Source organism: Lucilia cuprina, chromosome 6 (genome assembly GCF_022045245.1).
Source record: "Lucilia cuprina isolate Lc7/37 chromosome 6, ASM2204524v1, whole genome shotgun sequence".
NCBI classification, from domain to species: domain Eukaryota; kingdom Metazoa; phylum Arthropoda; class Insecta; order Diptera; family Calliphoridae; genus Lucilia; species Lucilia cuprina.
In genome coordinates this window covers 11,614,059-11,631,133 of record NC_060954.1, presented here as the reverse complement: position 1 = coordinate 11,631,133, position 17,075 = coordinate 11,614,059, and the positions used below count along the sequence as shown (strand labels likewise).

Genomic DNA, 17,075 nt, shown 5'->3' with positions numbered 1-17,075 from the left:
ATTCTATAGTCAAGACTATAGACTATTCAATAGCAAGACTATAGACTATTCTATAGTCAAGACTATAGACTATTCTATAGTCAAGACTATAGACTACTATATAGTCAAGACTATAGACTGTTCTATAGTCAAGACTATAGACTTTTCTATAGTCAAGACTATGGACTATTCTATTGTCAAGACTATAGACTGTTCTATGGTCAAGAATATAAACTATTCTATAGTCAAGACAATATACTATTATATATTCAAGACTATAGACTATTCTATAGTCAAGACTATAGACTATTCTATAGTCAAGTCTATAGACTATTCTATAGTCGAGACTATAGACTATTCTATAGTCAAGTCTATAGACTGTTCTATAGTCAAGACTATAGACTATTTTATAGTTAAGACTTTAGACTATTTTATAGTCAAGACTATAGAATATTTTATAGTCCAGACTATAGACTATTCTATAGTCAAGACTATAGACTATTCAATAGTCAAGACTATAGACTATTCTATAGTCAAGACTATAGACTATTCTATAGTCAAGACTATAGACTATTCTATAGTCAAGACTATAGACTATTCTTTAGTCAAGACTACAGACTATTCTATAGTAAAGACTATGGACTATTCTATAGTGAAGACTATGGACTATTCTATAGTCAAGACTATTGACTATTCAATATTCAAGACGATAGACTATTCTATAGTCAAGACTATAGACTATTCTTTATTCAAAACTATAGACTATTCTAAAGTCAAGTGTATAAATTGTTCAAAGTTTATTATTAATCCTTTTGGTTGTTGCACATTAATACTTTTTTTGAAAAGTAAACATTTAAATATAAATAAATGTAAAACATTTATTTATAATTGTATTTACTTTCTTTTATAACAATCTTTTAAAGATTTTGAAAAAAAAATTTACAAATAAAAATAACTTTACAGAGTATGTTAGTTGCTCCCGCTTTTAATCATATTTGATCTTTTTTTCTGGTTACTGTGGAAAAAAAATCGCTTTTAACTTAAAATGTATAGAAAAATAAAAAAAAAAGAAAGGGAATCCTATTCCTAGTTATAGTTAAACACCACATACTTTATAATAGTTTGAGGCTGTTTGTAGAATTTAATAATATTTAAAATGCGCTGTGAAACTCAGACATGGAATATATTTTGTATAAAAATAATAATAATAAATCCTAACAAACCGCAAAAAGTCACGTATCCTGTTATTATATATATTTTTTTTCTATAAATTTTTTTCATATTTTTTCCTTTTTTTTCGAGGAATAAAGTAAAATACAAGAAAAATCCTTTAGATAGTAAAGTAGAAGTAATGATGTCACTTGAAATGTTAAAAAAGAGAGTTTATGTTAGATACTTGACATTTACAACTTAAATGAGATAATTTTGTGTAAAAAAAAACTATTTATTTAAATTTTAAAGAAAATTGTTAAAAAAAGAAAATTTGGAGAATATTGGAGAGGCATATTTGCTGTTTAACTTTTTGCTTATTAGCTTTATAAAGTAAGCACTGTTGCTTGCCATCAGCATTACTTTTAAGCACATTTTTCATTTAACAAAAGATAATGTCATGTGTTTCTTTATCATTTTGCAAATCTATTTAATTTCATTTTAAATAATTTAGCCTTAAATTATAACAAATTCTTTTCTTGATTTTTTTTTATTTTCTTCTCTGCAGGCCGCCCATTAGTGCACTTTTTTTTCCTTTTGACGTAAAGTCGTAAATTGTTTCAACGTATTAATTAAAATTTCATTAAGTTGATTTTCATAATATGACGTTGTTTCACATATAGAAAATTATTTCTCATTTCTTTTACTAATATTTTTGTACACACTCACATCCACATATTTTATTTTGTTTAGTGTATTTCTTTTCATCTTATTATTGTTCCATTGGAAATTTGGCAACATTGTAAATAAATATTGTGTGCCAAAAATCACAATACATCTCTAAAAATATCAAAATATATACAAAACCCACAAAAAAGAAAAAATGAACAACTGAAATTATTTACAATACAAAAAAAATAAATAAACAGAGAAGAGTCTATTTAATATTTAAGTTTATGAAATTTGGTTTCAGCACACCCTACAGTTATCAAAACAGGCATTAAAAGTTGGGCCTAATACATGAAACCAAATCATCAAGAGAAATCTTTACAAAAGTAAAAGTTAATTTGTTTATTTATCATTAGAAAAATTGAGTAGAAAAAAGTGAAAATTTGAAATTTGGCAACAATGCAAATTAATTTTTTTTATTACCTTCTCTTGCATAAGTATCATTTCAGATAATAAATTCTCATCAAAATTTTAAAATTTTCTTAAAAACTATTAAAGTTTAAACAAGAAATGAAATTTGGCAACAAGGCAAATTTTACTTGTAGCTTAATTGCTATAGAAAAACACAGCCTTTTAGATTAAGGATTTTGAATAATTTCAGGCAAAATGCAACTTTAACTTAAACTATGAAAAAAAAAATTAAAAAAATTAAAAATTGAAATGTGGCAACATTGTAAATTTCCATATTTAAGCACATTTAATTTGCAACTATATATACAAATAAGTCTAACGGCTCTCAATTATAATTTTAATAAATTTCTAAAAAAAAATTTAAATTTTAGAAAAAAAAAGTGAAAATTGGCAACATTGTAAGTAATTTTAAGGTGATTTCTAATGAAAAAGTCAATATGGAATCAAACCATTTTTCATTATATAGAACTTGCTTTAAAACTTTAAAGAAAATTTAAAGTTTAAACAAAAATTTAATAAAAAAAAATGAAATTTGGCAACCATGCAACATAATATTTTTACATATTTACCCAGCAAACGTCATTTTAAAGAGTCTTAAAACTCAATTTTATTAGATTTGTTTCAAAAATTTCTAAATATTTTAAAGTTTCAATAAAAAACATGAAAGTTGGCAACATGGTACATTTTATATTTAATCTAATTTTTATGGAAAATGCTCAAAAAAATTTTTCAAATTAAAATATTTAAAAAATTTACAAAATTTTTAATGTTTTACGTCTCAAAAGAATTTAATTGTATTTGTTTAAATAAACTTAATTAATAGAAAATTGGCAACGTTGCAAATTAAGAAACTTTTCACTATTAAAGATAAAAAATCTGATAGGAAATTCAAAATTGCTTAAATTAGCTTAAACTTATGTTAATTTTATTAATTGCAAAATAATTTATAAGAAAACCTAAAAAAATGAAAAGTGGCAACATTGCAAATTATGGAATTTTAAACCTTTAGTAGTATATTATTATGATAAAGGAGCAATTAAAGAATGAAAAACGACATAAATCTTTTTAAGATAAAACTCTTGTTCAAACTGCAAATGTTTTAAAGGGTTTTTGATGGAAAACTTAACAAATTGAAATGTGGCAACGTTGCAAAATCATGATTTTAAAAAACTTCTTTGATTTTTTTTAATAAAAAAGTCTTTTGAAGAATATAAAATTGCATAAATTATAATACAAAAAACCTTTTTCAAAAAACCTAAAAAGAATTGAATATTGGCAACGTTGCAAATTTAAATTTTTAAACACGTTTGTAAGTTGTATTAAAATTATTTTATTTTTCTATTATTATTGCAAATATTAATTGAAAAACAAACAAATTTAAATGAATTAAGGGTTAAACTTATCAAATTGAAATGTGGCAACATGGCAAATTACTTTTTTAAACACATAATTTAGAATTTTTTAATAAAAACAAGAAATATTCAAAAATTTTTTTAAAGAAAATAGTAGTTTTTGAAATTTTGTGATTTTTTTTAAATATTTTGAAAATGAAATTTGGCAACAGTGCAAATAAACATTTTATTTCATAAACAAAAAATTATTTCATAATTTTCAGTAATTTTTTTTTTAATATTTTAGTTGTTCCCTTAAGAATTTATGGAAAAAATCTTAAAATGAAATTTGGCAACAACGCCTTTTTTAATAAAGATACTAAGAAAGTTGTTAAAAACTAAAGATTTGTTTACAAACTTTAACCAAATCGTAGAAATTTATGAAGTTTTGATTAAAAATTTTTAAAAAATTAAATTTGACAACATAGCATTTTAAATTTAAACTAATTTTTTCCACTAAAAAGTGACTAAAACTTATGTAAATTTCACTTTACTTTCTAAAAATGTAAACAATTTTAATTTTCCTAAACAAGTCAATCTCTACAGTCTTGCTTACCTTCTATAGGGTACAGCTGAGATGCTGTTCGTCCCATTCATAAAATTCTTATATGTATACATTTCTTCTTCCAATTTCTTTATATTTACATTTAATTTTTTTCTTTGTCATTTCATTTCATTCTGTCATATTGAAAATTATGAAAATTTGTGACACACATAAATAATTTAGCGAACATTTTTTCCCCAAAATAAGAAGAAGAAAAACTAAAATTTATAATTACAAACTAAAATGTATAAAATAATAAAACCTTGATGCTGCTCGATATAAAATTCTAGAGCAGTTTTGTTGATTTTTCAAAATTGAATCGATATTACAGAGTGCAAGCAGAAAACAGAATATAGAAAATAGAATATAAAACATCTTTGACTACTGCTCTTAAAGTGTCAAAGATTTTTAGAAATTATTGCAATTACATGAACCAGAACCAATAGCTAGAAATAACATAAATCTCATATAAAGTATGTACTAGATATTAGGGGGGGATTTCTATAAAAAAAAACTCAAGATCTAGCTACGGGATCCTTATTAATATCAAATGTTTTAATCCTTAAACATAAAACATATCAAACTTTAGTAATACCTTTTGTCGTTTTTAACATTTTTAAAATAATTTGTTGTTTTCTTTTTCAGGTCCTTGTTTTAATCCTTCTTGTCTCTCTCTCTCTCAATAACTTATTATGCATATTTGTTATTACTCTTTTAGCTTAATATTAAGTTCTATTATCCCTAGAGCTTTAATCCTTACATTTTTTTTTGTTAAACATAAACTTATGTAAATTATATTTACATACTATATACACAACGTATTATTACAACAATTACATTTGTAATTACATATCTTTTGTCCCGGTCTGCCCCTTTTTACAATTGCTATAACAATAATAATGTAATGTATGTGCTTACCCGACAGCTTTGAAAGGAGTTAATGCACAAAAGTCTGGAGGAAAGACTAGACTATAGTTTATTCTTTATTCAAACCGTAGCCTTGACTATAGTCAAACTGTAGTTAAGACTATAGACTAAACTGAAGTTAAGAATCTAGATTAAGCTATAGTCTAGACCACAGTAGATGTAGTCTCGATAATGGACTAAAGTCTAGACTCTAGAGTAAACTCTTGTCTAAATTATACTCTAGACCCTAGTTTAAACTATAGTCTAGACTCTAGTTTAAACTATAGTCTAGACTCTAGTTTAAACTATAGTCTATACTATAGTCTAGACTATAGTCTAAACTATAGACCAGACTCTAGTCTAAACTATAGTCTAGACTCTTGTCTAAACTAGAGTCTATACTCTAGTCTAAACTATAGTCTAGATCTAGAGTAAACTATAGTCCAGATCTAGAGTAAACTATAGTCTAGACTCTAGTTTAAACTATAGTCTAGACTCTAGTCTAAACTATAGTCTAGACTCTAGTCTAAACTATAGTCTAGACTCTGGTCTAAACTATAGTCTAGACTCTAGTCTAAACTATAGTGTAGACTCTAGTCTAAACTCTAGAGTTAAAAATATTCTCGACTTTAGACTAAATAGTAGTCAAGACCCGAGATTAAACTGTAGTCCAGTCTATAATAGAAAGATAGTTTAGACTATAAACTAAACCATAGCCTTGAAGCTCGACTAAACTATACTCTATACACTAGACTAAATTCTAGTGTAGACTCTAGACTAAACTATAGTCTAGACTTTAGACTAAAGTATACTCTAAACTCAAGACTTAACTATAGTCTAGATTCTAGAATCAACTACAATCTAGACTCTATATTAAACTATACTCTAGACTCTAGAATAAACTCTAGCCCTGACACTAGACTAAACTATAGTCTAGATTCCAGATTAAACTATAGCATAGACTCTATAGTAAACTATAGCCAATACACTAGACTAAACTGTAGCCTAGACTGCACTATAGTCTAGACTCTAGACTAAACTATAGTCAAGGCTATAATAGATAGTCCAGACTATGGACTAAACTATAGTCTAGACATTAGACTATACTATAGTTTAGACACTAGACTGAACTGCAGTATAGAATCCAGACTAAATTAAAATCTTGACTCCAGATTAAACTATATTCTAGACTATAGAGTAAACTATAGTCTAGACTATAGAGTAAACTGTAGTCTGGACTCTAGTCTAAACTGTAGTCTAGTCCCTAGACAAAACTATAGTCTAGACTCTAGACTAAAATATAGTCTAAAGTCTAGAGTAAACTATAGTCTAGACTCTATATTACACTTTAGTCTAGGCTGTAGTAGAAAGATAGTCTAGACTATAGACTAAACTATGGTCTTGACACTAAACTAGTCTAGACTCTAGAATAAACTATAGTCAGACACTAGACTATATTCTAGACTATATTCTAGACTCTAGTCTTAACTATAGTCTGGACGCCCGACTAAAATATAGTCTAGTTTTTAGACTCCACTATAATCAAGAATCTAGAGTAAACTGTAGTTTGGACTTTAGACTAAACTGTAGTCTGGACTCTAGACTAAACTATAGTCCAGACTATAGTTTAAGCTAAAACCTACACTATACACTAAACTATAGTCTAAACTCTATACTACACAATTATCTAAACACTAGAACAACCTGTAGTCTAAACTCAATACTAAACTGTAGTCTAGACTACAGACTAAACTATAGTCTAAACTCCAGACTATAACCTGGACTAAACATTAGTCTAGTCTATAGTCTTGACTATAGACTAGACTGTAGCATAGACTATAAACCAAACTATAAGCTGGACTATAGACTTAACTATAGACTACACTACGAGTATAACCGAGATCATGGATCTGTAATGCAATATTTAACATGTCCGGCTAAATTTCCCAAACCCCCAAACCAACTATACTGGGTCGGTGGTTTATTGTATTTGGCAACACGAATATAAAACTTTTCAATATTTCTATGTAATTTTCCAAACACAAACATAAATTACAGTTGTCCTGGTTACAGGAAAATTATGGGCCAAACAAAGTGTTTAAATAATTTAAACCAAAAATAACAGCAGCAACAACAACAACTGTTTAACATAACTTTATAACACTAATTAAGGAAACTAAATAATTATAATTCAAAAAGAAGGGTTTATGAGGAAAGAAAATGTTTTTTTATGGAACCATTTTAATCTAATGCAAAGGAATAAGTTTTATAGGAATGAATTTTTAAATCCATTAAATTATTATTTTTTTCTAATTTATTATAGAAAACTTCTTTGGTTACTTACCCCAGTGTTCGCGTTAGTTGTAACGATCACGACTAAAACGATTAAACATATTTTGTCTATATGTGTATATAACGACTTAGTGTAATAATCTAAATTTTATAGCACTAACTGTTTAGCACTTATAAACTAAACACTCAGACATTAATACATACACATACTAACATACAAGAATACTTATAGAAGGTCGGTAAGTACGTATTCTCCACAGTTCATGGGGTGTATGAGGTATCGAACTTTGTTGACTAGCTATTAAAGGAGTTTATTGAACCAACATAAAAGCACTAGAACCGACACAAATGTTACAAGGAAACTAACTAACTACTCCCTAGTTTACTTAGAGCCACAAGAGTGCCAAATAGTGGCAACAAAGTTAAACATTGAATCCTTGTGAACCAACAGGGTACTTGTTTACTTGTATTTGATTATTAAGTATGTATGTATGTATACATGCCGTTATGTGGTGGTAGCTTTCAAATGCAATTTTCAAAATTATATTTTGTTGTTTAGTAGTAATGGTTGCAACAACTCAACGAAAACAAAAAAAAATACATATTAAAACTAAACGGGAAAAATATCAAAAACAAAAAAAAATAAATAAAACAAAATGGTAGATTGGCAGACAGAAAACACTCAACACTGTAGAGTAAGTAACTAAGTAGAGTACTACATGTGTCCATTTTCAAAGGAATACATTCCACCCGCTGGGCTTATTACGATTTTCAATTAGCAAAATTACTTAGAATAAAAACAAATGTACGTACGTATGTACGTACGTAATACACTCATTCTCAATTGCAGAGGAAACACCAACCAAATAATGAACAAAAACTGCAGCATAGAAAATTTATGAAAAGTGTTTTAACCTTAAATGGTTTAAAGCAGTGGTTGGCTAAAAGAGTTTTTTTTTTTTTTTTGTTGAAAGAAAATATAAACATTTTAATATAATTTTAATTTAAGTCTAGATAAGCTACAGTAGTCACTAAACTTAAGAATAAACTATAGTCTAGAGTCTAGTGTCTAGACTTGACTAAACTATAGTCTAAACTATAGACTAAACCATAATGTAGACTATGGACTAAACTCTAGATTGTAGAATAAACTATTGTCTAGACTAAACTATATGTAGAATATAGACCAAAATAATGTCAATAATAGACTAAAATGTATTCTTAACTATAGATTAATATATAGTCAAGACTGTAGCCTAAACTATAGTCTAGACAATAGACTAAACTATAGTCTAGACTATAGTCTATAGAATAGACTATAGTTTAGGCTATAGAATAGACTATAGTTTAGGCTATAGTCTAGACTATAGTTTAGGCTATAGTCTAGACTATAGCCTAAACTATAGTATAGACTTAACGAGATTATACTAGTGTCTAGACTTGACTAAACTATAGTCTAGACTATAGACTAAACCGCAATCTCGACTATAGACTAAATCATACTCTAGACTGTAGATTAAACTATTGCTATATAAACCTATAGTCCAGACTATAGACTAAACTATAGTCTAGACTATAGACTAAACTATAGTCTAGACTATAGGCTAAACTATTGTCTAGACTATAGGCTAAACTATAGTCTAGACTATAGGCTAAACTATAGTCTAGACTATAGGCTAAACTATAGTCTAGACTATAGACTAAACTATAGTATAGACTGTAGACTAAACTATAGTCTAGACTATAGACTAAACTATAGTCTAGACTATAGGCTAAACTATTGTCTAGACTATAGACTAAACTATAGTCTAGACTATAGACTAAACTATAGTATAGACTGTAGACTAATCTATTGTAAAACTACAGACTAATCTATAGTCTAAACTACAGACTAATCTATAGTCTAGACTACAGACTAAACTATAGACTACAGACTAAACTATAGACTACAGACTAAACTATAGTTTATAGACTAAACTATAGTCCAGACACTAAATTATAGTCTAGACTATGGACTAAACTATAGTCTAGACAATAGACTAAACTATAGTCTAGGCTATAGACTAAACTATAGTCTATACTATAGACTAAACTATAGTCTAGACTATAGACTAAACCATAGTCTAGACTATAGACTAAACCATAGTCTAGACTATAGACTAAACCATAGTCTAGACTATAGACTAAACCATAGTATAGACTATAGACTGAACCATATTTTAGACTATATACTAAACTATAGTCTAAACTATAGATTATACTATAGTCTAGATTAAAGACTATACTATTGTCTAGACTATAGATTAACCTTTAGTCTCGAATATAGGCTAAACTATAGTCTAGACTATAGACTAAACTATAGTCTAGACTATAGACTAAACTATAGTCTAGACTATAGACTAAATTATAGTCTAGACTTTAGACTAAATTATAGTCTAGACTTTAGACTAAACTTTTGTCTGTAGAATAGACTACAGACTAATCTATGAACTATACCCTGGATTTAACTATAGTATAGACCGAAGATCTGTCTATAGTCTAGACTATAGAGCAAACAAGTCTAAAAGCTAAACTACACTCAAGACTATAGACCAAACTCTAGTCTAGACTATAGACTATACTACAGACTAAACTGTAGTCAGACTATAGACTAGAGTATAGCGTGAATATAGACTAAACTATTGTGTTGATTATGGACTAAAAAATAGCCTAGACTATAGACTAAACTAAAATCTAGACTATAGACGTAGCTATAGTCTAGATTATAGACAACTCTAGACTATACAGACCTAACTATACTCTAGACTATACAGACCTAACTATAGTCTAGAACAAAACTATAGACTATAGTCTGATGTAAACTCTAGTCCACAGCAACATACGACTTATATTTAACTTTTTTCGCAACATGTTTTGTTTAGATTCAATTGTTGCTAGCAACATTTTCTAGACTCATTTTAATTTATAAAAAATTTAGTATTTATATGTTAACATTTCTCAATTGCATTAACATTTCCATGAACATTTTGTTGACAGCGTCCTGTTATTTATAAAAAAATCTGGTTTTCGTTGACAAATACAAAGCAACATGTTTATAAACACATATCCAGTTTATATCCAAAAAGATCCTATTTAATCCCCCTGTAAAATAATTAATCAACAAATACATATTTTTTTCATTTTTTATATAAAAACTTTTTTATTAAAATAAAAAAATGTATATCAAACACTACATAATTTTTTTTAAAACGATTTGGAAAAGATTTTTGGCCCATAAAAGCTGTATATTAGACATCAGGGTTTTAGGGGGGCGAAGTGAGGGGATTTTAGTACTTCGACCCATTGAAACACTTTCAGATCCACTAGGCTTTGGCACGTTCGACCAATGACCAGAAAAACTTGGACACGAAAAATATGCTATAAATACCCAATATTATGACGGACTGTTCTAAACCATTGGCGCCAGATGCTGCAGTTGTGGGTTCATCGTCTGCCATTTTTTGTTATTATTTATAGAAATTGTTGCTTGAAAAGATGTTAAACCGTTTTTTATTTGAAAAGAAAACTTTTGTTTTTTTCAATTAAAAAAAAATTATATAAAATAATAAAACACAACCGAGCGCCGTTTATAAATTGCTACGAATAAAAATATTTTCAAAGTGAATGAAAATATTTGAAAGCAAATAATTGAAAGCCAACTAGATTTGATACAAAAAAAAAAAATAAATAAAATGTTTTTTTTTTTCGAAAGTAGTTTGAGAAAAACAAAAATTAAACCTTTAAAGGTGCAAAGCTTTATTTAAAAAACATCTACGGATACATCCCTTTTTCTGTTTGGAGGCCTTTTATATGAAAACATAAAACCCCATGAGAAGAAGAAGAAAGCGTAACATTTAGAAGACATTTTCAAGACCCTAAAAACAAGCAAATTATGTTTGAAGTTTTCGATACAAATACAAGCATTGGAAAAGCTTTAAAGTTTGGTTGCAGTTTAAATAAGAAGCCTTAAGTTAGTTACTAGTTTTTAGCCAACATTTGTTTTAACTTAAAATTATAGACAAAAATCGTTTAGGACACAAAGCTTTGGTTTCATTTAAGCTAATCACTATAATAAAATTGTACCTTATACCGGTTATTTACTTTGGTAAGAGCTTTAAAAGCTGCTTAAGCTTTAAAGCTCCAGGCAAAAGCATTTTCTAAACATGAAAAACTATTTCTTTTTTCGATGATAAACTTAAGCTTAATTAACTTAATTTTAGCTTTAAATGAAATATATCGTTACAGTTGTTATGATCAGTTTGTTTTACACTATAAAAAGCTCTAAGACAGTTTTATAAAACTTTAAAAAACTCGTTTTCGAGAACTTTTTAGAATGAAGTCAATAACGGGTTTTAAAGAAAGTTGCAATAAACCTTTTGAATGAAGGTTTAAGTATAACTTTGAAAAGAGCTTTCAAGCTAAACTTAAGAAAACTATTTGAACAAAATTTTTAATGGAGTTTTTGATAAAAGATTTCAATAAAGCTTTAAGTAAAGCTTCCGAATTAAGTTATTAATTATGCTCTGAACAAAGATTCTAAACTATGCTTTCAATAAAGCTTTTGGACAAAGTTTTTAATGAAGCTTTTGGACAAAGTTTTCAATGAAGCTTTCAATAAATATTTCAAAGAAGCTTTTGAACAAATCGTTCAATAAAATGCTTTTTTTGAGAAGCTTTTGGACAAAGCTTTTAAAAGAGTTTTTAAACAAAAATTTCAATAAAGCTTTTGGGCAAAACTTTAAATATAATTTCTCAATAAAGCTTTAGAAAAAACTATTAACATAGTTTCTGAACAAAGCTTTCAGTGGATCTTTTGAAAAAGCTTTGAATTAACTAAGTTATCAATAAAGCTTTTTATTTTTTTTAGCAAAAAAAAGCTTTGTAATCATTTTAGATTCCGAAATCTTGTAACGGCTTTATTATTTATATTGTTTTATAATCTCAGAATTAGATAAGAAAACTTCTTAAGAGCTTTTAAAGTTTTAAATATTTTTTGAAGTTTTTTCTACCATAAAAGCTTTTACTTGCTCTTGGATCATAAAAAACTTTTTAATATGTTTTTCAGAACAAACAAAATCTGTCAAAATTTCCTTTGAGCCCAATAGCCTTTAAGAGCTTTGGTCCAAAAAAAAAAAACTTTTTAAAACATTTGGTAAACATTTTAGAGTTTTGTGCTCTTGTAAAGAAGCTTTTGTTGTAAAAACGCTTTAAAGAGCTTTATGGAAGTTTTGAAGTGCTCTTGTAAAAAGAGGCTTTTAAATAATTTCTGTTGAGCTTTTATAATAAATAAACTTTTAAAAGCTTTAATTTTAAAAAAGCTATAAAGAGCTTCTATAATAAAAATGCCTTTAAGAGCTTTTCTAATAAAAACGCTTTTAAGGGCATTTATGACAAATAATCTTTTACAAGCTTTTATACCAAAAAATCTTTTCAGGGCTATTTATGCAAAAAGCTTTCAAGAGTTTTTATACCAAAAAAGCTTTCAAGAGCTTATGTACCAAAATAGCTTTTAGGAGCTTTTGATGCAAAAACGTTCAGAAGCCTTTGCCAAAAAACCCTTTTAAGAGCTTTTGATGCAAAAAAGCTTCTAGAGCTTTTGATGCAAAAAAAAGCTTTAAGAGCTTTTGATGTGAGAGAGCTTTCAATAGCTTTTGATGCCAAAAAGCTTTCAAGAGCTTTTGATCCAAAAAAGCTTTTAAGAGCTTTTGATGCAAAAAAAGCTTTCAAGAGCTTTTACAATAAAATTGTTTTTTTTTCAGCTACTTTCTGCACATACAACAGTAACAATATATATCAACTAGACATAATTTTGCTTACAACTAGAATTACATACAACAACATCATGCATTATTATTTCTTAAGCTTAATTTAAGACATACATAATTTTTGGGAAGCCAAACTACTAACCTTAATGCTATCATAACAAGCGGTGACTTTGCCATTTTGAACTTCAACATTTGCTGGCGGATGGGCAAATTTACATTCAGTATCTTGGCGGGAGCATTTATTTCTTTGAAATTCCCGACATACTTCTAGCTGGAGCCAACGTGAATCTTTGCCATTTAAAAGGCTGGTCATATTAACCATAGCAGCCATTTTTTTTATTTATATTATTATATTTATTATATAATAATTATTATTAATATTTGTTAAATTAATTAATTTTACACTAGCGTATTTGATTTTGATAATTAAAAACAAATAATAGATATTTTGTAAACTTTTTTTTTTATCGGAAAAAAAAATAATTATAGAAAATTATTATTACACCAAAAAAAATTTAAGCTGCCAACTGACAGAGGCCGTAGGGCGGAGCGGGAACAACAAATATATATTATAATGCAAAAATTATTTATTTAATACACAGACACAAACACGCACTCGCTGTCAGCTTAAAGGGGTATGTTGTTGATGATGTTGGTAGTAGTGGTGGTGGTGGAGGGAAGGGGATTTGATTTTGATATTTTAAAGATGTTTATCTTTTTTCTTGATTTACGTTTGTTTTAAATGAATTGATTTCTTTAGAAATATTTGTTTTTTTATTTCTAAATATTTCAGTTGCCAAATTAATAATTATGACAAGTTTTTTTCTTTCTTTCTCAATGACGTTTCTTTACTTGCAGGGTTGCAGGCAATAGTAGTAGTAGTAGTAGTAGTAGATTTTTCAAAACCATTAGCTTCTAAAGTTTTCAAATAAAAATTGATTTTTTTTCTTTTTTATTTTTTTAGCAAAATTCCAAAAATGACTAGAATTTAATTGTGATGAAAAGTATTAAGCGAAAAACTTTTTTTTTTAACGGTTTGTAAGCTTTTTCTTTAAAAAGGATTTCGGATTGTGATGATTGTGGGATTTTACCGAGGAGCGAGGTTTATAGTTGTAGAAGGAAGCGTTTTACAACTTAAAATTTATTTTGAAAGGGAAATTTCTATTTAGCATTTCAAGCAGCAGCTTTTTTTTATAAAATATTCTTTTAATTTATGTTGTTGTTGTTTTTTTTTTACTTAAAAACTTATAGAAAAAGCAGCAGGTTGTATTTTCAAAAAACTAATTAATTTCTTCACTTTTTTTCTTTTTTTCAATATTTATTTAAGGAATTTTCTCAGCGGTTGGTTTTGTAGCTTTTAAGTTAAACAAATTTTAAAAATTACAGGCATTGTTGTTGTGGTACAGAGAGGGGGATTTTTTGTTGTTGTTGTTGTTGTAAGTAAGATCTGCAAAGAGATATGTAAAAAAAGAGAGAAACAATTAATAATAATTTATTAAAATATTTATAGAAAATAAAATATTATTATAAATTTGAGTCTTTGGTTTCAAAAAATAAATTCCGTAGCATACTTTTAAACGTTTTATTTTTCATAGCATACTTTTAGGTTTACAATCTGTAGTTTACTTTTAGGCTAGTCCAATATTTTTTAACACTATTCTTCTTAAAAAATTATATGCTCACATCTCATCCCATTTTCCCCTTTTTAGCTTTTAATCCGCCACATTAAAACTTCTTAAAATAGCAACAGTATTTTTATTTAATTTAATAACATTATTATTATTATTCTACCAAAAACAAATCTAGACTAAAAACTTCTAAGCAAATTTCTTAAAAAAAAAAAAAAATAAATAAATCATGAAATAATTATTAATTTAATGAGTACAAATGAATTTTAAGAATTTTTTTATTTATTTAACAACAAAATATTAGCAACAACAATAACTCGCTAATTTTTACAAGAAAAAATGCTAGAGAGTAAATAAAAATAATGAAAACATTTAACGATCAAATGAGTTTATGAGTTCTTTATGAGAAAAAAAAACATTAAAATTTTATATTTTTTGTTGTTTTTAATGTATAATAAAATAATAATATTTGTTTGTTGAGGCGGCACAAAAAAATTTGCCTTGGCTAATTTGTGACGTAATTAGAAAAAAAAATTGTTTTTTCTAATAACTTAAAATAGTTTTGCAAGAAATTTTATATGAAAACTAGAACAGAAATAGAACTAGACCAAAACTAGAGCAGAACTAAAACAGAACAGAACTAGAAAAGAAATAGAATAGAACTAGAACAGAACTAGAACATAACTAGAACAGAACTAGAACAGAACTAGAACAGAACTAGAACAGAACTAGAACAGAACTAGAACAGAACTAGAACAGAACTAGAACAGAACTAGAACAGAACTAGAACAGAACTAGAACAGAACTAGAACAGAACTAGAACAGAACTAGAACAGAACTAGAACAGAACTAGAACAGAACTAGAACAGAACTAGAACAAAACTAGAACTGAACTAGAACAGAACAGGTCATAAGACGAGCATATTTGCAAAATGTTATTTGCATACAACAAATACATATTGTCAAAATTTTACATTGTTCGTTGGGTTATCAATGTCACACATGTAGATCTCGGTCTATAAAGAAGTGTGTTTATGCGCGTGTGTATGTTTGCCTTTATAGCTTTAAGGTTTTTTTTAATTTTTGTGTTTTTGTTTTAAACTAAAGATTAAAGCTATTTTGTATATATATTTTTTGGGCAGTTAACGATTAAAGAAGACCTTGTAAACCGGTTTAATTAAATAATTTTATAACAAAGTATTTTTTTTATTATTTTATTTTATTTATCCATCTTTTTTTGTCTTACAGTTTTAAATCGATTGATATAAAATTATAATACAAGGGATGTTATATAAGATTTTGTTTTTAAAATTTTTGATAATAATTTCTTTTTTATTTGTAGGTCTCGTTTATGAATTTTTGTTTTTATGACTTTATGCGCTGTTTTTCTTTTTTTGTGTTATTTTGATATTTTCAAAACATGTGCAGACTAAAAATAATTTTCGTAAAGAAAAATAAAAATTTCTGTACATATGTCGGTCTGTATATATAATTTTTTTCTGAAAATTCAAATGCTAAAATTATAGATGATGATTTTGCTAGCCGACTGGCTTTGTTGTTTATATTTTCTTGAAAGCATTAACAAAAACGTAAAATTTATTTTAATATTTTTTTTTTTTTGTATATGAAGAAATTTTGGTTTTTTGGGTATTTTCAAAATGTCTGTTTTATTTTGTAATAGAAATAAACATTTGCTCGAAAATTTTACTTAAAAATATTCAATTGCTTTTTCTTAATTAGTAAATTTTGCTAAAAATTGATTTATATATTTTTTTGAAAAAAGCTTGCTGGGTTTTAATTTATTTAAATTTTTAAGCAAATTGATATTAATATTTTGTAAGAAAAAAATGTTAAAGGTCAGCATAACACACAAATTATAAACAAATCATGCCATTTTGAAATTAGCAATGAATTGTTTTATAATAAAATATAAATTATAAAAAGGAAGTGGTAATTTTAAAACGAATTAAAACACATTCGTGAATTAAAGAAGTCATATTCTAAATATTTCCCAAAAAAAGAATTATTTCAAGCCATTGATCACTAATCTACTGCTGAGAACAGAACTAAAACAGAACAAAAACAGAAGCAAAACAGTACTGGAACAGAACTAGAACAGAACTAGAACAGAACTAGAACAGATCTAAAACAGAACTAGAACAGAACTAGAACAGAACTAGAACAGAACTAGAACAGAACTAGAACAGAACTAGAACAGAACTGGAACAGAACTAGAACAGAA

General features: G+C 26.9%; 1 protein-coding gene across 12 annotated transcripts in view; it reads right to left on the bottom strand.

Annotated features, from left to right (window-relative positions):
• LOC111680611 (protein muscleblind) overlaps nt 1–17,075 on the bottom strand; it is a 135,260-nt gene that overhangs the window by 106,962 nt on the left and 11,223 nt on the right. For 10 of the 12 annotated variants that reach the window (XR_006941388.1, XR_006941389.1, XM_046955015.1 and 7 more), the window contains exon 2: nt 13,348–14,652. Coding sequence is in view for 9 of the 12 variants with exons in the window: in XM_046955015.1 (XP_046810971.1) it covers nt 13,348–13,536 (189 nt within the window). In the remaining 3 variants the exon portion in view is untranslated. Of the gene's footprint in view, nt 1–4,215; nt 4,338–13,347; nt 14,653–17,075 lie in introns of those variants that run through there. The other 2 variants (XM_046955011.1, XM_046955014.1) reach the window with 2 other exon arrangements.